General features: G+C 39.5%; 1 protein-coding gene and 1 long non-coding RNA gene across 6 annotated transcripts in view; one reads left to right on the top strand and one right to left on the bottom strand.

Moving 5' to 3' along the window:
• The window catches only part of PGR (progesterone receptor), a 94,886-nt gene extending 87,206 nt beyond the window's left edge, over positions 1–7,680 (bottom strand). Inside the window, exon 1 of one of the 4 annotated variants that reach the window (XM_074372925.1) lies at positions 1,015–7,678. In XM_074372925.1, the coding sequence (XP_074229026.1) occupies positions 1,015–2,630 (1,616 nt within the window). In that variant the 5' untranslated portion in view covers positions 2,631–7,678. Of the gene's footprint in view, positions 1–1,014 lie in introns of all 4 variants that reach the window. The other 3 variants (XM_074372923.1, XM_074372924.1, XM_074372926.1) reach the window with 3 other exon arrangements.
• Positions 590–19,619, top strand: part of LOC123613808 (uncharacterized) — a 139,760-nt gene continuing 120,730 nt past the window's right edge. Inside the window, exon 1 of one of the 2 annotated variants that reach the window (XR_012509801.1) lies at positions 590–1,019. This is a non-coding gene — a long non-coding RNA (uncharacterized LOC123613808). Of the gene's footprint in view, positions 1,020–1,295; positions 1,434–19,619 lie in introns of those variants that run through there. The other variant, XR_012509800.1, reaches the window with a different exon arrangement.

The following is a 19,619-nucleotide window of genomic DNA, read 5'->3' on the forward strand; positions in this document are numbered from 1 at the left end:
AATAATTAATATATAATTATATATTCAGAAGAGGTCTATTGGTTACAAAAAAAAACCTTTCTAAACTCCTTATAGAGAATCAATTTAGTCTTTGACAAATTAAAAAATGCTATGGCCTTCTTGTACGCTGGGTAACAGTAAATGTGGTTTTGCTTTAAGAGTACAGGCATCTTTCGCAATGCTTTTGCGTTTTCAAAACTTAACTCTGTAACAATTACTTAAACAAGTATATGTGTTTGCCATTTGAAAGCACTGTTTAATATACTGACACTTTTGACTAGCCACAGCACAAGATTCCAAACCGAGAGCATTCTTTCTCTTTAAAATTCCATTACTCTCATATGTAAATTGTTTTTAAAACCTGTATGAAAAAAGTTGTAGCGAACCCGAAATAATATTAGAATACCGTGCACCGCAGTAATTGATGTTCAAAGCCGTAACTTAAACATATAATAAATTAATTTTAACCTTGAGATTCGTATGAAAATGAAGCCGTTAAGGGTCCAGATTCCTAAAATGGTTCTGCTTTTGGCTCTAGCCCGCTACCCGCCACCCAGTGCCACCCCTTCCGGGAGAGCGGTGCGTTAAAGTCTCTCCAGGACAGACCTTCCCTGTAACTGTCCTTCTACGAAGAAAAGCATTTTATAAAGCCCCCTACTCGCCGCACCCTTTCCGCTCCGCGGGCTACAGCGGACCTGGAGTGACGCTGCACTTTTTAAAACCACGGCTGGTCTTGCCTTGGAATCGCGCAGATTTGGAAAGTTTAGAAAGATATTTCCGGAGAGGCACGCTCCAGAAGCAATATGTTCTGCTCCCCCTTGGTGTCTCCCCCCCCCGCCCCGCTCCCCCAAAAAGAGGAGCGGTAAGGAAAAGGCCGCCAACCTGTGCTGCGCCCCGCCCCGGCCACCCACCCCTCACCGCCACTCGGGGGAGCGCGAGCCGGAGCCGGGAGCTGGCGGCGGCGAGGCACCGCACCGCACCGCACCGCGACTCTCGCGACTCTCGGGCCCTCACCTCAGGTAGTTGAGATAGGGCTGGTAGACCTGCGGCAGGCCCTCCTTCAGCACCGCGGTCTGGTAGCCGAGCTGCGGGAGCCCGTTGAGGCCGAGCGGCGGGTAGAGCGCAGGGGCCGCCCCCGCGGCGGCGGCCGAGGCGGAGGTGGACGGCAGGCTGTCCCGCGGCAGCAAACAGGCACCCACGCCCGGCGCCTTGCAGGGCGGCGGCGCGAACGGGCTCTGCTGGGGCGGCGCGCCCTCCGCCTTGTACAGGATGCACTCCAGGGTCGACCCCGACGAGGACGCGGACGAGACCGAAGCACTGGCGGGTGCGGCCGTCGCCGCTTCCACGGGCCTGGACGACGGCGCTCGCGGAGGCAGCGACGGCGGCGCCAGGGGGAAATCCGCGAAGACGCCAGGGTTGGCACCCGCCAGCAGGTACGGCCGCGGGGAGCTCGCGGCGGCCTCGGCGCCTTCCTCCTCCTCCTTGATTTTCAGGGTGGGCGGCTGGTAGTCGCCATAGAGCGGAAACCCGTCGTCCCTGGGCTCGGCGTCGGGGGGGTACGCGCAGTCAGGGAAGTCGGAGGATGAGGCAGAGGGCGAGCCCCGCGGCGGGGCAAAGGCGCCGACAGCCTCGGCCCCGCCGTCATAGCTCTCCCCCTCTAGCAGCTGCCGGGTGCGGGCGGCCAGGAAGGCCGAGTTGAGCGGCAGGAGGGGCACGTGGATAAAATCCACCACCGCAGTGGCCAGCGGGGAGCGCCCGGGCGTCGCGGGCGCGTCGTGCTCCGCCAGGGCGACCCTAGGCGCCGAGAAGCGGGCATCTTCCTTAGGGACCAAGGCGACGCCTCCTACAGCGGTCCCAGGAGTACCGGTCGCGGCTCCTCCGGCCGCCGTGCCTCCCGCAGGCCGGGGTTTGCCCTTCAAAAGCGGACCCACGGAGCTCTCGGACTCGGAGCCATCCTCCTCCTCCTCCACCTCCACCACAGCGGGCTGCGGAGAGGGCTTCACTGCGGCCACGGCCCAGTGATGGCTTCCGGAGGTCGGGGGCAGCAGCTGCCGGGACGGTGCCAGGCCCCTGGGCAGCACTTTATGGGCAGGAGCCATTCCGGGGCTGTCGCCATCCTTGTCCTCTGGCCGGCTCATGAGCGGGGTCAATATCCCCTGGGTGGCAGGGGCAGCCCGGGCGTCTGGGGGAAGCTCGGGGCCAAACAGGCACCAAGGGCTGGTCGCCTCGCAGACAGGGGGGCTAGTGTGGCTCTGCCCCGGACCTGAGGGCGCCAGGAGGGTGTCCAAGACACTGTCCAGCAGACGACTGTCCTTTTCTGGGGGTCCAGAGCTACCACCTCCAGCACCCTCTGTGGCTGCAACTCTGGGATAGGCCCCCTCCACGTCTGACAACGACTGCTGGGCCTGAGTCTTCCCGTCCGGGTCCTGTCCCTGGCAGGGCCGAGGGAAGAGCAGCCCGTCCAGGGAGATGGGTATGGCCGAGGCTGCGGGCGACGCGTCCGAAGCCTGCCTGGCCTGATAGGGGCCTGTGTCCGGGCGTCCCAGCAGAGGGGATCCGTCCTGGGTGGGAGAGGGCGCTCTGCCCGCCACGTGGGGAGCCCGGGGATCCTTTGCCTTCAGCTCAGTCATGACGACCTGGACTGCACTTTTCTCCTCCCCTGTCTCTGGGGAGGAGGGATAGGGGAAAGACGAGGGGGTGTCGGGAATATAGGAGAAGCGGGAGGAGAAAATAGGTGTTGAATTTGGCTGGACCGGACAGTGGAGGGAGGGGGAACGAAATCTCCTCCTCCTGGGTCGGAAGGGGGCGGCACCGGTCAGCTTCTGCCCTCGGCCTCCGTCTGGTAGGCAGGGGAAGGGTGGCAGCGGCTCCGTCCTTGAGGCAGGTGGGGAGAGCAGGTGAAGGTGGTTGTCGGGACCTCGTTTGCTAACTGGGAGAGTTCTTCAAGAGAGTTCCCGACTTCGTCTGAGGACAGGAGACGCAGAGTACTCACGAGTCGGCACTTGAGCGGCGGCGTCTTCGAAAGCAGTGACAGGCGGCTCTCTCTTCCCGACTTTTTTCTCTGGCTTCAGTGCCGTGTTGCTCCCAGTCCCTGACTGCATTCCTCTTCCCTTCTCGCTGAAACCCTGGGGCTACTTTGACCTCTGGGCACAGCCCATCCTGAAGAACAGCCTCGTGTCTGCCGGCTCCCTATAGCGACAGTCATCTCTGCAGCTCTCACATTTCTCAGCAGTGCGGGAGAGGGGACGAAACGCCTGTAGTGAATGGCAGATTCCACTCCAATTCTCACTGAGAATGCTGCTCACACACCAGATCCTTGTACACTCAAATACTACAAGGCTTAAGTAGTGACAGCCTTCGGCTAGCCCCACAGCTTTCTATCAACGCCTCCTCCCCATCTGGAGGCCCCGCCCAAAGCCCCTCCCTACCCCAATTATGGACCAGATCTGAAATTCTGGAGTTGGTGTTCCCAACTGCTAGCCTGAGTAACAGGTACTGTGGAATGGAGCTTCATTAGCATACTAGATTTTATACTGCCAATTAGGAATTATGTCTCATCTAACTGAAGGTGAGAGGATCCTATCGGAAGATACTTTCAAGATTTCAGTTTTGTTAAGATTTGTAACATAGAGGAAGATATGTGGCTGTATGTATTATTTTTAGAATAAAAGAATCAAGGATGATCCTAAATAACAGGAACTTAGGACTTCCAGAAGAGTGAGTACTTTTCAGTTTTCTCTTGCTACAGCAGACATGTCCTGCTCCTCTTGAATAGCCCTCAAGGTGGCAGAGAAATTTGGGAGTGGAAGATCATGGATAACGCTTCTCTACCTGTGCAGGAAGTTTGGATGCTGTGTGTTCTGCCCTAACTCTGACTTATTTTAAGTGTAAAGGAGTTAGGCAGGTAGAGGATGAATGAAGAGGATTCCAGGAAGCAAATATAGTATATTTACACATCAGATAGGAAGACATGGCATGGGAAGCTATTATGGGTAGAGCATAGAGTAAATGTGGGAATGGAAGGGCATAAGGCTAGATAAATGAACTAATTCATTATTAATACTGTTACTGTTGCTTTGGGGCTTTCCTCTTTCCAGTCCATTTTAAACCACTTAACATGCTTTATTGGATGTAATTAACAGACCATACAGTTCACCTGTCTTAACGTGTACACTTCAATGGAGTTTTTAAAGCATATTCACTGTTGTGTGACTATCACCGCTATTAATTTTGGACCATTTACATCACCCCCCCCCCCAAAAAAAAACCCATACCCGTTAACAGTCACTCATTTTCCTTTAAAATCTATGAGCAGCCACTGAGTCTACTTCTCTTCTCCCTGGATTTGTCTATTCTGAACGATTCATATAAATCGAATCATACCATATGTGGTCTTTTCTTCTGGCTTCTTTCACTTAGCATAATGTTTTCAAGGTTCAGCCATGTGGTAGCATGTGTCAGTACTTCACTCCCTTTTATTGCCAAGTAATATTTCATTGTATGGATTTACTGTTACGGATTTTTTATTATAGCCTTCACAGTGTGTGTTTGTGTGAAGTTGTATCTCACGGTGGTTTTGATTGACATTTCCCTGATGGTTAGTGCCATTGAATCAGTAGAAGTTGTGAAATCCAGATAGCACTGCCAGGTAATCTTTTAAGACCTTTACATGTATTAACTTATTTAGTCTTTCAACGGTTCCATTTCATAGCTGAGAAAACTGAAACACAGAGTTGCCCAATATTATAAAGATAATTGAGTACCAAAGCCATATTTGAATCCAGGTGATCAAATGCTAGCCTTCTTAGGAGTGTGATTTTTAAATAGCACATGGCTCAGTATGTGGTTTGCAGGTTGCTGTAGTCATAAAATTGGCACTAAGTCTCATTTTACATGGCAGACTATATTTGATTGGCTATAAAAATTCCCTCAAACCAGACAGTCTGACTACGTTCTTTCCATAAGCTCAAAAATCTTGAAGAGAGAAAACAATAATAGAGATGCCAGATTGTCCAAAATCACCATTATGCCATGAAATCTGATGCTGGTTAATTAGCATTGTTGGCACAAGGGTTCCCCAATATACAAATCTTAGAGTGAAACAAACTCACTAAATACACTGGTTAAAAATAGAACTACTACATAATCCAGCAATTCCACTCCTGGGTATTTATCTGAAGAAAACAAAAGCACTAATTAGAAAAGATATATGTACCCCTATGATCACTGTGGCTTTATAATAGCCAAGATACGGAAGCAACCTAAGTGCCTGTCAGTAAATGAAAGAATTAAAAAGATGTGTGATATATTTTATATATGTATATTTATATATACATATATATATAAAATGGAATATATAGTTATATATATATATACATAATGGAATATTTCTCAACCATAGACAAGAATGGAAGCTTGCTATTTGTGACAACATGGATGAACTGTGAGGACATTATGTTAAATGAAATAAGTCAGACAGAGAAAGACAAATACTACATGATTTCACTTATATATGGAATCTAAAAAACAAAACAAGTGAACAAACAAAACAGAAACAGAGTTATAGATATAGAGAACAAACAGGTAGTTGCCAAAGGGGAGGGGGGTGAGGGGATGAAAGAAATAGGTAAGGAGATTAAGTGGTGTAAACTTCCAGTAATGAAATAAATGAGTAGCAGATATGAGATGTACAGTATAGGGAATATAGTCAGTACCTATGTAATATCTTCATGTGGTGGCATATCATAACTAGACTTATGGTGATCAGTTTGAAATGTATAGAAATGTCAAATTACTAGGTTGATAGAGTGAACTAACACAGTATAGGTCACTTATACTCAAAACAAACAAACAAAAAAGCAATCTCAGAAAAAGAGATGGGATTTGTGGGTACCAGAGGAAGGGGAAGTTGGATGAAGTAGTACCTGTCAGTTTTCTACACTGCACAGTTACTCTCTTTTCCCTCTTTCCATATTGTGGCCTTTGGAAGGAAGTCACTCTGAATAGCCCACACTTAAGAGAATATAGGGGAGTAAGGAGTTACTCCTTCCCTCCTTTAGAACGGAGTATCTACATAATTTACTTGGAATTCTTCTGTATGGGAAATTTACATCTCCCCCATTTACTAATTTATTCTATCTTTTATTTATACCAGTATGGACTCATGGATTTTTTTTTTCTATACTCTGAGTTATAATCCAATACTATTTTTTGGCTCAAGTTGTTCCACCTTTGAGCATTGGGATCTCATGTGTGTGTTTGTGCATGTGCACGTGTGTATTTGAGCACCTTCTTACTTTCTGGCATTACAAAATGCCCTATCCTCATTGGAACCAAGCAGGACCCTATTATCATCAGTGGCAATGTGGTATCTGTAACTGCTTGGTTGTAGTTAATTTTGTAATAGTTTAAATGGCTTTGCCAACCAGGGTTGGGCTGAGGAGGAGGAGGGACTTGAGTGGTCCGCCCAGTCCCTTCATGGTGCTGCATATGGGGATCATGCTCAGTGCCTTGCCTTTGTTCCCAACACCTCAGAAATGGTAGTTGAGTGTTTTGCACATTTTGTTGTTCATAACTTGCCCTAACTGCTCATGTCTGCAGTTATTTTTAGCCCCTTGTGGTTTCTTTGTATTCTGTTGTTTGAGGTGCAAGTCGCAACACCCCTGCAGCAAGAAGTCCCAGACCCTGGCCTGCCTAAAATATTAGAAGCCTTTATTAACCTGACTTTAAACTGCTTAAGTTTTTCTCTATAGCTCTTTTCCACGGAGCCCCTTCTTAAGCACCCTTTGTTTCTAGGCACAAGAATATTAAAAGAGTCCCAAAGCCAGAGGTGAACTTCATACCCAGCAGAAGGAAGGAGATCTTTGCAACCGCAAAAACAAAAACAGCTTTGCAACAATTGGTCACCCTGTATGCAATCTCTATGGAAACTAGCAGCTCCCCTTGAACTTTTGAACTTTTACTATAAACCCCCCAATTTTTCTCCGCAGCAGGCTCACAGTCTCGGAAGCATTAGCTCACTGTGATTTCTTTGCCTTGCAAAGAAATAAAGTTGCCTTTTCTACTTCATCCAAAACTCTTTCTTCAAGTCACAGTTTAGTAAGCACAGTATGGAGGCTGACTTTCAGCAACATCATCTTGTCTATTTCCTGTCCCAGTCCTGGAATCTGCCATGTAGTGGGAAATGACATTAGAAATGAAGACCTGGGTGCTGAATGTGTTACACATTCATTTTTATTTCTTAGAACCTTATAGAATACAGCATATGCTTTTTTTCATCTAGCTTCTTTCACTCAGCATATTTATTTTAAGGTTCATCTTTATTGTAGTATGTGTCATTGGCTTATTTTATTTTTCACATTTTTTATTGAGTTATAGTCATTTTACAATGTTGTGTCAAATTCCAGTGTAGAGCACAATTTTTCAGTTATACATGAACATATATATATATATATATATATTGTCACATTTTTTTTCACTGTGAGCTCCCGTAAGATCTTGTATATATTTCCCTGTGCTATACAGTATAATCTTGTTTATCTATTCTACACTTTGAAATCCCAGTCTGTCCCTACCCCCTGCCCCCCTTGGCAACCACAAGTTTGTATTCTATGTCAATGAGTCTGTTTCTGTTTCGTGTTTATGTTTTGTTTTTTTTTAGATTCCACATGTGAACAATCTCATATGGTATTTTTCTTTTTCTTTCTGGCTTACTTCACTTAGAATGACATTCTCCAGGAACATCCATGCTTGGAACCCTACTTCAAAATGACACCTGCACCCCAACGTTCATAGCAGCACTATTTACAATAGCCAAGACATGGAAACAGCCTAAATGTCCATCAACAGATGACTGGATAAAGAATATGTGGTATATTTATACAATGGAATACTACTCAGCCATAAAAACTGACAACTCAACGCCATTTGGCTCATTTTATTTTTTATTGCTGAGTAGTAATCCATTGTGTGGATATACTGTAGTTTGTTTATCCATTTACCTGTTGATAAACATCTGGATTTTTTCTAGTTTTTTAATATCACAAGTAAAGCTACGAGGAAGATGTGTGTATATGTCTTTGTATGGGCATATGTTTTACTTTCTCAAGGATAGATACCCAGAAATAAAATGTCTGGATAAATTAGTACTTGTAGATTTAACTATCAAACAATTTCCACAGTAGTGGTATCATTTTACATTCCCACCAGCAGTATATTACAGCTCTAATTCTTCCATATCCTAGACAACAATTGTTGTTACAGTAGTTTTAATAATTCTAATAGATGTATAGTGATATCTTATTGTGGTTTTAATTACATTTCCCTAATGACTATTGATGGTAGTCATGTTTTCATGTGCTTATTTATTTGCCTCTGTGTAACTTGCTTTTAAAATATTTTGCTTGCTTTTAAAACTTTGAGTTATTTCCTTAATGTTGAGTGTTGAGAGTTCTTTATGAATTCTGACGCAAATCCATTGCTATATACGTGATTTGAAAATATTTCCTCCTAGCTTGTGCGTTATCTTTACATTTTCTTAATATTGGTAAAGTCTATTTATCCATTTACACTTTAATGAATTGTGCTTTCGGTGTCATAATTAAAAATCTTTGACAGACTTAAGGTGGTGAAAGTTTACTCCTGTGTTCCCTTCTGACTTTATAGTATTTAGATTTACATTTACATCTATAAATCATTTTAAGTTACTTTCTAATGTGGTGTGAGGTAAAGATCAAAGTTGTTTTTTTCCCTTGTGGATATTCAATTGTTCCAGCACCATTTGCTGAAAAGAATATTCTTTCTTCATTTAATTACCTTTGCAACCTTGTTGTAAATCAGTATTCATATCTGTGGTGGTCTGTTTCTGGATTCTCCATTTTGTTTGGTTGTTCTACCTGACAGTCTTTATGTCAGTAACACACTGTCTTGATTGCTATAGCTGTGTAATAGGTCTTGGATACTTGAAGTATCCAAGTACAAGTTGAGTACTTCACCAACTTTATTCTTTTTCAAAATGATTTTGGTTATTCTAGGCCCTTTTCATTTTTATATACATTTTAGAATCAGTTTATCAATTTCTGCAAACAAGCTGCTGCAATATTGATTGGGATTGAATGGAAATAGATCATTTTGGAGAGGAATTAATGTCTCAACAACATTAAACCTTTCATCTTCCCATGAAGATGATATATATACATTTTCTTAGGCCTAATTTCTCTTAGCAGTGTTTTGAAGTTTTCACTGTACAGGTCTTTCACACTTTTTGGTCAGATTTATCTTTAGTCATTTCATATTTTTGGTGTTATTAATAATGGTATCTATATAAATTTTCTATTTCTGAGAAATAAATTACCACAAACTTTGTGGCTTAAACATCACCCAGTCATCATCTCACAGTCGAGAATCTGACTGTGGATTAGTTGGGCTCCCATTGCTGCGATCAATGGATCAGCAAAGACTGCATTACCATCTGAGGCTCAGGGTGCTCTCCCAGGTTCATTCAGGTCAATTCGGCTTTCGAATTTGTGGTGGCTTCCATCTTCTTTGAGTTCAGCAAGAGAAATGTACTCATGCTTTTTAAGAGCTTCTGCCTGATTAAGTCAGACCCCAAGATAATCTCCATTTTAATTAACTCAAAATAAACTGTTTTGGGGTCTTAATTACATCAGCAAATTTTCTTTTGCCAGAGATGTAACATAATCTGGAAACGCATCATTTTCACCATCTCATTCACACTCAAGGGGAGGAAATTATATAAATCATGTACACCATGGGGAGAGAATTTTGGAGACCACTTTATAATTATTCCTAATTTTTGTTTTATATTGTACATTTTTAGTATTTGGAAATACAATTGATTTTTTAAATTGGAGTGATGAGGGTGGGCGTCTTTGGTGGTTTCCTGATTTTATGGGAGGAAAGGTTCCATCTTTCATCAAGTATGATGTTAGCTGTGGATCTTTTCACAGATTTCCCCTTATCAGATTGAGGAGGTACCCCTCTATTCTAGTTTGCTGGGAGGCTTACTAGGAGTGGATGTGGTTTTTTGTCAGATGATCTTTCTGTTGAGGTAATACTATGTATTGTTCTTCTTTATTAGTTTGTTAATATGGTGAATTACACTCATTGAGGTTTGAGTGTTAAACCAATCTTGTATTCCTGGGATAAACCTTACTTAGTCATGATGGTAATTTTTATATATAATATTTGGCTTGTTAAAAACTTGGTAGATTTTTGTCTCCATTCATGAAGAATATTGATCTGCTTTCTTTTCTTGTAATGACTTTGGTTTTTGTATTATTAATTCCAAGAAATAAGTGGCATATTTTCATACTAATAGAATAAAATAAAAAGTACGATAAAATTTAGGGTCTCTCCAAAACATGTATTTTGTCACAAGCTGTTCTTTGGTGTTCTCTTCACTATGGTAGTGGGCATAGCATGCCAAGAAAGCCATGAAGCTTTTTTAAACTTGAAAAGATGATTGACTTTTGACAAGTTTACTCAAGTTTTTATAGTGAGCAAAGGAATCATCCATTCATTTTACAAACATCTGCCCACAGTATATCATTCAACAGTTTGCTTTGTATGTTATTTTACTATATATACACATATATATGTATATACATTTCCTACACTATCACATACAATGCTCAGAAAACTTCATTGATAAGAGTATTATTGTCTAACTTTGCAGATGATAAAATTGAAGCCTGGAGTCTTAGACCCAGTAGTTGCTAGTGCCAGAACTCACTACTAGGGCTTTTAATTTCAAAGCTAGTGCTATTTTGACTTTACACGTTGTGCTCCTCTTTCATAGTTCATAGTGTTGGTAGTTCACAAAGTTCACGGACTAGCCTAGAAACATTTACTTGATCTGAGCCCTCAGAAATATAAGCACATTCAGAAAGTCATGCCAGGTCACTTAGACCTATGATTTGGTTAGTTTTGATTTTTTTTTTATTGTTTATACAACTTTGAGAGCTAGAATTCTTCTGTATTTACAAAGGGATGATTGTAGGTGAATGTTGGCCCTTGAAATAACTATACAAAGGTCACATTTCTAACCTGCTCGACACATTCCTCTGGGTTCTGAGTCCAGAGCCTGATACAACTCTTGGGTTATTCAAGCCCCTCCACAGATATACTGACCACCCACTAATTTACACCTGCTTTTTATGCCCATGTCAGTTAGGATATCTTTTGGCTCCAAGTAACAAGAGTACTCAACAAAAAGTGACTTTAATAACAGGTATTTATTATCTCACATGACAAGAAGTCTGGAGGAAAGTAGTTCTAGGGCTGGTTAATCAGTGGCTCAGTAATGCCCTCAAGGTCCCAAACTCTCCATGTTTCCAATCAGCTGGCATCAGAGGCTTGAGTTCTGTCTTCTTTCTTGTGCCCTAGTGCCCAAAGACGGCATGAGTCTCAATAACTGCATCCAAAGTTAGGAATAAGGAGAGTTTCTTGGGGCATGTTTTTTCTTAAATCAAGGAAGAAAACCTTATCCAGAGGCTGACCCCATAGACATCCTATCAAGACTTACTGGCTAGAACCGGGTCATCTGCCCACCACTAAACCAGTTACTCAAAGGGAAATTTGATTAGATTAATCGTGATTCATCTCCTGCAGCTGAGTCCACTGTTTTGAGTACTTTGCGACTAAAATTGAGGTTATGCTATAAAGGAACAGAAGTTGGGATGGGAATTCAACAAATAGTATCTGAGTCTCATTTTGCTCAGAATCCTCAATAATGCTTAATCTAAACTGAGAAAGAAATTCACACTAATGTATGACTGAATTTAATAGACTGCTTATTTTCATAAATATAATCTTCCTGATTTATCTAAACAATAATTATTTTTCTTGCATACATTTGTGCATACTTATGATTCTTATTATATGATTCTAATATAATATTTTTAAGTGACTATCAATTCAGAATATCCTTTTATGTACCTTGAATTATTCTTCAACTCTGTGCACTGATTACTGTCTCTGGCATTCATTTGTTTTGGTTCCATATTTTAGCATATAGTTGTCCTTACACATAGGTGCATTTGTTACATTTTGTGACCTTGGATCTACATACACTTACATACATCGCTTGTATTACAGTTCTGAAATATTTTACTTTTAATTTTGTACTCTAGCTTTCTCTTCTTAATGTAATATGACTTAGGAGCTTTTTCAAGGTATCACTAAAAGTCTGTATTTTTATGGAATGATATAGGATGAGGAATGATTGGCAGGTATAAGTACTAAAGAGAAAGATCTATCACAGTTAACCTGTAATTGATACTGTTTAATACGAGTCACTCATTAAAACTTTTATTAATTATATGAACTTCAAATTTATCTTGGAAGGGAAAAAGGAACATTGACTCTCTGTTTCAAATTTTGTGATAGATAGTGTGCCATTTTGATATGAAGATTCAGTTATTTTCTGTTTTGAATCATAATTTGAAGTATTCATTCTGTTTCTCTGTTATCTTCTTTGGAGACTCCATTTATACAAGTATGGAGTCTCTTTTGCCTGCTTTGTATATTTATTTTCTATTCTTGCATTTCTTTTTTCTTTTCGACATTTACCTTTTATAACCCATATTGTATTTTTCATGGTATATTCATTTCCTAAGGTTGCTGTAGCAAATTACCACAAGTTTGGTGTCTCAAAACAACAGAAATTTATTCATTCACAGTTCTGAAGGCCAGAAGCCTGAACTCAAGGTGTCAGCAGGGTCATGTTCCATCTGAAGGTTCTAGGAAAGAATCTTTCCTTGCCTCTTCCTAGCTTCTGGTGGCACCCAGAGATCCTTGGCATTTTTTTGACGTTTATCTGCATCTATCTGATCTCTGCCTTTGTTTTCACATGGCCATTTTCTCTGTGTGTCTCTGTGTGTCCTCTCCTTTTCTTCTAAGGATACCAGGCATGAGACTTAGGGCCCACCCTAATCCAGGATGATTTCATCTCAAGATCCTTAACTAACTACTTTTCAAAGATGTTAATTCTAAATAAGGTCACCTTCACAGGTACCAGAGGTTATGACTTGAACATGGCTCTTGGCAGGGATATAGTTCAACCCAGGACACATAGTGTCAATGCTCTTTGTTTTCTTCCAATTAAGAAAGAAAACTTTTCATTTGGAAATAATTTCAAATATAGAGAAAACATTCAATCAGGGTACAAGAAAATCCCATATTCCCTTCACCCAGATTCCCCAACATTTTGTGCTGTTTGCTTCATTGTTCACTTAACCTAATCTAATCTAATCCATCTGTCTAATCTGTTGCCTTATATCTATTTATATATGTACTAATACAGATATACATTATTTTCTAAACCATTTGAGACTAAGTTGCACAAATCATGTAGCTTTACTCCTAAATACTACCGTGTGTATTTCCTAAGAACAAGGACATTCTCTTAACATGGTATGATTGTCATCTTCAGGAATTCAACACTGACAAAATACTTTACCATCATATTCCCAATTTCTTCAATTGATCAAATAATATTCTTTATAACGTTTTTCCCTTAGGATGACGTATTACATTTAGTCATCAAATTTCTTTCATTTCCTTTAATCTGGAATAACTCCTCAACTTTCCTTACTCTTTCATGACTTTTTTGGGGCAGATTGGGGAGGTAATTACGTTTACTAATTTGTTTTATTTTTAAAGGAGGTACTGGGGATTGAATCCAGGACCATGTGTATGCTAAACATGCACTCTACCACTTGAGTTATACCCTCCCCCCTTTTCATGACTTTGGTATTTTGAAATAATACAGGTCCTTTTGAAAAAGAGAATATTCCTCATTTTGGTTATTCTGGTGGTTCCTTATGATTAGAGTCAAGTTAAGCATCCCTAGGTGGAGCCCTGCAGAAATGTTACTGTGTCTTGAGAACATCATTTTCAGAGGGCACTCATGGTTTATGTGCCCCTCGTAGCCATGTTCATTCTGATCATTTGGTCAAGGTTTTGTTCAGTTTATCCGCCACGTATTTGCTCCTTTCCCTTGCAGTCTTTTGATTACAGTTGAAATGATTTATTTTCCTACTCCAGTTTTCTGTCTACCTTTATCGGTTAGCATGCTCCTTCTCTTTTCATGCAGAAAAGTTCTCCCTCATTCATTCATTCATTTATTCATTTCTCTGTTTACCTGCCTACCTATTTATTATCAAAATGGATTCATGGATTCCTATTTTTTTTTAATTTGAAATTTTTATTTTTCAATATTATCTTTATTTGGGTACTCAAATTATACCAGATTTGGCCAGTGGGAGCTCCTGTACACCATCTCCTTTGTCCTTTTACCAAACCCCAATCATTTATTTTCAACATTTTCTTATTTTATAGGTAAGTATGTTCTAGGGTCACTTTGCATTCCCTGTCTAGCCATTGAATCACCCATTTCTCTGAGGACACTTGGTTTATTTTAGTGGGAAATGCAATTAGAAACCAATAACTAGGTCCTCATTGTGCTCATTGCTACTGGAGTATCATCTTTGCCCTTCAACAGACCAGATTTAAAAATGTGTGTGTGTGCACATGTGTGTACATATATGCATATGTAATCTATTATACATGCATGGTCTGTATAATATGCATGTACTGTATTGTATAATCTAATCATCTCTCTATGAAGATACCAGAAATCATTAGTTCTTACTGATATATCCAAATCCAATCCATCTCCATAGTTTTCCTTGCCTTCTCCCATTCTGTGTTTGTATCTTCCTTCTTCCACAGTGAGAACGCTGGTGCCTAACAACATGAAAGCATTCAGAGCCTTGATTCAATGTCCTTAATCTAACAGTGTACCTAAAATAATTTCAGAATTGTTTCATCTACATAAACATCTACTATAAAAATACCCATAAAAAATGCAACTATTTTTTGTTGTTCATCCCCTTCCCTCCCTTCCTCCCTTCTACTGAAGAGCTACAGTTAAATACCACGTTTAAAGTTTGTTTGGATTTATTTATTTATTTTCTTTCCAATATTATTGTAATTCATTTTAAATACAGTTTAATACGTTGGTTTTAGTTTTAGCTTTACTTTTTTGCTCCTCCACTCCTTGCTGATTTAATTTTATTTCTAGAATGTGTAGAATATTAACATGCTTCCAGAAGTCATGACCATAAAAAAAGTTATACTTACTCAGAGAAATGTCATGTCCTCTTTTGTCCTTTCACCTTCATCATCCCCCACCCCACATAGGTAACCAATTTTATTGTTTTCAGGTTTATCTTCCTGTGTTTTTTTTTTTTTTTTGTAAACATAAGCAGATAAATTTGCTTTTTAATTTATCCTTATTTACCATACCAAAGGTAACTATTCACTTAATAATATGTACTGGAAATCACTCTATAAAAATTTGTACAGATCTTTCTCATTGATATTTACAGCTGCATAGTACTCCATTGTCTGAGTATAACTAGTTTATTCAAGCAATACCCTTTATTATTCTCATTTCTCGTTTTCTAAAAAGTTTTTAATTGAGAATGAATTTGAATTTTGTCAAAGGCTTTTTTTCAGTATCTTCAAATTTAGTCTCATTTCTGAAGATTCTTTTGGCCTTTTTTCTTCTATTATTTTTAACCTCAGTTTTTCAAGTTCTTCATTCCTTTCCCCCTATTGTCACATTATAACCTACTATTTTCTGGCCATTTCTTCCCTGAGGTTTTGTATTTCTACTTTGTGGTCTTCCTTCAGAATAGTGATTGCCTTATTATTTCCCCAAGAAGTTTGGTTTTCAGTTTTCATCTGTTACTGGTAATATTTTCTGGTGATTTTTTTTTCTGTAGCAAAGTTTTATTTCTATTTTCACATTTTAAAAACATGGTATTGTTGTATGCATGTGGTATCTGTTCCTTTTCTGTTTCTCATAGTTGTTTAAGTTTATTTTTATTGCCCAGCTTTTTACAAGAAACTCATGCTGTCTCCTCTAATTCTTGAACCTGACCTGGCTTAGGGAGGTTTCTATGGCCACACCTGAATTTCCACAGGTTCTCTTCTGCCATTGCCACGAGGGGACAGCACCTGCCTTTTGGGAGATGCCCTAAAATTTAGAAGATGTGTTTTTGGTTATTTTATAATCTGCTATCCCTTGGTAACTTCTGAGCCCTCTCTCTGTCTCCCACTGTGCTCCTCAACCCTGCTCTTAGTGGATCCCCTTCAGAGTGGATCCTTCCTCAGGGTTTGTTGTGCTGATGACTTTTTTTTAGATTTAAGTGTCATCAGTTACAGTGTGTCAATGTCTGGTGTACAGCATGATGTCCCACTCATGCATATCCATATATATATATATTCATTTTCATATTCTTTTTCATTAAAGTTTATTGCAAGATTCTGAATGTAGTTCTCTGTGCTATACAGAAGAAATTTGTTTTTTATCTATTTTTATATGTAGTAGTTAATATTTGCAAATCTCAAACTCCCAAATTCATCCCTTCTCACCCCATTCCCCCCAGTAACCATAAGATTGTTTACTACATCTGAGGCTTGTTTGTTTATGAGTTCATTAGTGTCTTCTTTTTTCTTTTTTTGAAAGATTCTACATATGAGTGATATCATATGATATTTTTCTTTCTCTTTCTGGCTTACTTTCACTTACAATGACAATCTCTAGGTCCATCCATGTTGCTGCAAATGGCATTATTTTATTCTTTTTTTTACAAATATACTACAACTTCTTTATCCAGTCAGATGTTAATGGACGTTTAGGTTGTTTCTGTGTCTTGGCTATTGTATATAGTGCTGCTATGAACATATATCTTTTTGAATTAGAGTTCTCTCCAGATATATGCCCAGGAGTGGGATTGCTGGATCATATGCTAAGTCTAGTTTTTCTGAGGACTCTCCATACTGTTTTTCATAGTAGTTTCACCAAACTACATTCCCACCAGCAGTGTAGGAGGGCTCCCTTTTCTCCACACCCTCCCCAGCATTTATCGTTTGTGGACTTCTTAATGATGATGTGTGCTGATGACGTTTGAGGTCTGCTAGTCTGTCTTCCACTGTTTTCTGTACTCTTCCCCTTGGCTTTACACATACCCTGTCACAGTTTTCTGTAAGGCTTTGCTGCCAGTTTTAAGTTGGGCAGCGTTTTATACAGAATTTGTTATTTGGAAGTGTTTTCTCTGTCTCCTGCCTTTGCTGAAGATCAAATTTGCATTTTTCTTTTTGTCCTTGTTTCCTTATGGCCTTTTGGAGAAGTGGAATGATTCATAACTAAGCTGCCACCAAGTTTTCACTGGAGGTAGAAACCTATTTTGCAGTATTTCCTCTGTTTCACTCGTCATATGACTCTAGACCAGTTGTTTAAATTCTTTGTACTGCTGTTGTCTCATCTTCAAAACGGGTTAGGTAATGTCTAATAAGGTTCATGTAGGAATACGCTGAGATACTAAAGCTGGTATACTGGTATGTGGTAAGTGTTTAATAGGTTGTATCTGCTAATTATAATAATCGATGTTGATGATGGTCCTGGAAGTTCAAGTCCATGGATACTTACTGATAGAAGAGATGAAGACCTGGTTTGAATTAATGTGACATTTTTAGGAAGGATATTATAAACTTTCCACTCTACCATCCTTTTCTTTCCTTTCATTAAATGAATCTAGAAATACTTGGTTTAATTGGGTAAAAGTAATACCACAAATAATCATATATATTTGTGGCTAATTACCATGTAGAAATATAAAAAGTAAGCAATAATTAGTGATATCAAATTAATTTTATGATTTATTTCATTATAGTACCAAACCAGCTTATGTTACATCACTTAGCTCAACTCTAATTATATTTGCCTCTTTAGAACTAAGTGCAAAACCAATGAGATGTCTCTGTCTACGTTTATTATGATTTGAAAAAAAAATCCACAATTGATGATGGTTGGATACGTGAACCAAGGAAATTGTTTTCCTCCCCACTGGAATGCCATCCAGTTTCTGTTTTGCAAAAACATTCACCAGAGCTTTCAAAATCACTTGCTTGTGTCCAGTTTTTCTTTCCTTTTTATCGTAACTACCTCTCAAGAGATTTGGAAGTTAGCTGTATTTGAAATGATTGTGTATATTTTCTGTGTTTATATATAATTTTAACTTACAAATGAGAAATTCTCCATAATTCCATTGGTATCTCATCTTAAATAGAAGTATCATTCCTTTTACTCAAAGACTAATACAAATATCACTTCCTCTGTGAAGCCTTCCTTGACTCTCCCAGTGCAACTAGAGAAGTTTATTTTTCTACTGAAACACTTTCCACATTGTGCTGTGTTTTGTGCACAGCACATGGCATTTAGAACAAGATACATTTGTGTCTCAGTTGTTTATGGGAAAACTTCTTGCATCTTTTCACACCTTCAGAACCTAGCATAATGCCTGACTGACACTGAGAGGCACTCAATAAATATTTGTCATATGAATGGATGCATTCCTGGAAAATGCCCCTAAAAGTACTTTTCATTCATTAAAGTTTCTTTCCAGTAAGTTTCATGATAACATTGAAGATATGATTCTCAACTCTAAAACATAACACTGGCTAGATATATGACCCAGGCAAAGTAATGCAATCCCTATGGCCTTCACTTATTCATTTGTAAGATGAAAGGTTTGGCTAATATATTCTTTAGAAATCCTTATGGCTTCAAAATTTTATACTTATAGCTCTAAACTTTATGATGCTTAAGAATTGAATAAATTGGAGAGGGTGGTGTAAGCATATGTTTTCAGCCCGACTTTTTTCTACCAAATTCTTTCTGGAATGACAACATTAAAATAAGCCCATGTATGTTGGCTGGAAAAATCTAGGTTTCTTTAGGCAATGTATTCTTGGGAAAAGAGAGCAGATAGGAAAGCAGAGTCAAGAACCCCTTTGAGAGTTGTTTGAATGAATTGTGAGACTGTCAAATGATGGAATATGCAGCTATTAAAAATTCAAGTAGAGACCACAATGAGATATCATTCCACAGCCATTAGGATGACTAGTATTAAAAAGACTAGTAATACTAAATTTTGATTAGAATGTGGAACAGCTGAAACTCTCATTTATTTTTGAAAGAAATATAAAATGCAACATTTAACCACTTTAAAGAGAAGTCTGGAATTAAAAAAAAAAAAACTAAACATAAGATTCAGCAATTTCTCTTGAATATTTTTTAAAGGAAACTAAACATACACCTGCCCGATGATCCAGCAATTTCTCTCCTCAGTCTTTTTTAGTTAATTTATTAAAATTGGCATTCATTAAAATTGACTTTTTTTATCATGGAGTTTTATGAATTTTAACACATAAATAGATCATGTCCACAATCAGGGTATAATCATATTACATGAATTTCTTCATAGTCACGCCCTCCCCCCAGCCACACCCTTGACAACTACCAATATCTTCTCTGTAGTTATCATTTTGGTTTTTTTTCTCCCAGAATATCATATAAATGGAATCATACGGTACGTAATCTTCTGAGGCAGGCTTCTTTCACTCAGCATAGTGCCTGTAAGATTCATCCAAGTTGTTGCATGTATCAATACTTCTTTTTTTTTAAAAGACTCCTGAGTAGTATTTCATTTTCTGAATGTACTATGGTTTGCTTATGCATTCACCCA

Source organism: Camelus bactrianus, chromosome 10, assembly GCF_048773025.1.
Source record: "Camelus bactrianus isolate YW-2024 breed Bactrian camel chromosome 10, ASM4877302v1, whole genome shotgun sequence".
NCBI lineage: Eukaryota > Metazoa > Chordata > Mammalia > Artiodactyla > Camelidae > Camelus > Camelus bactrianus.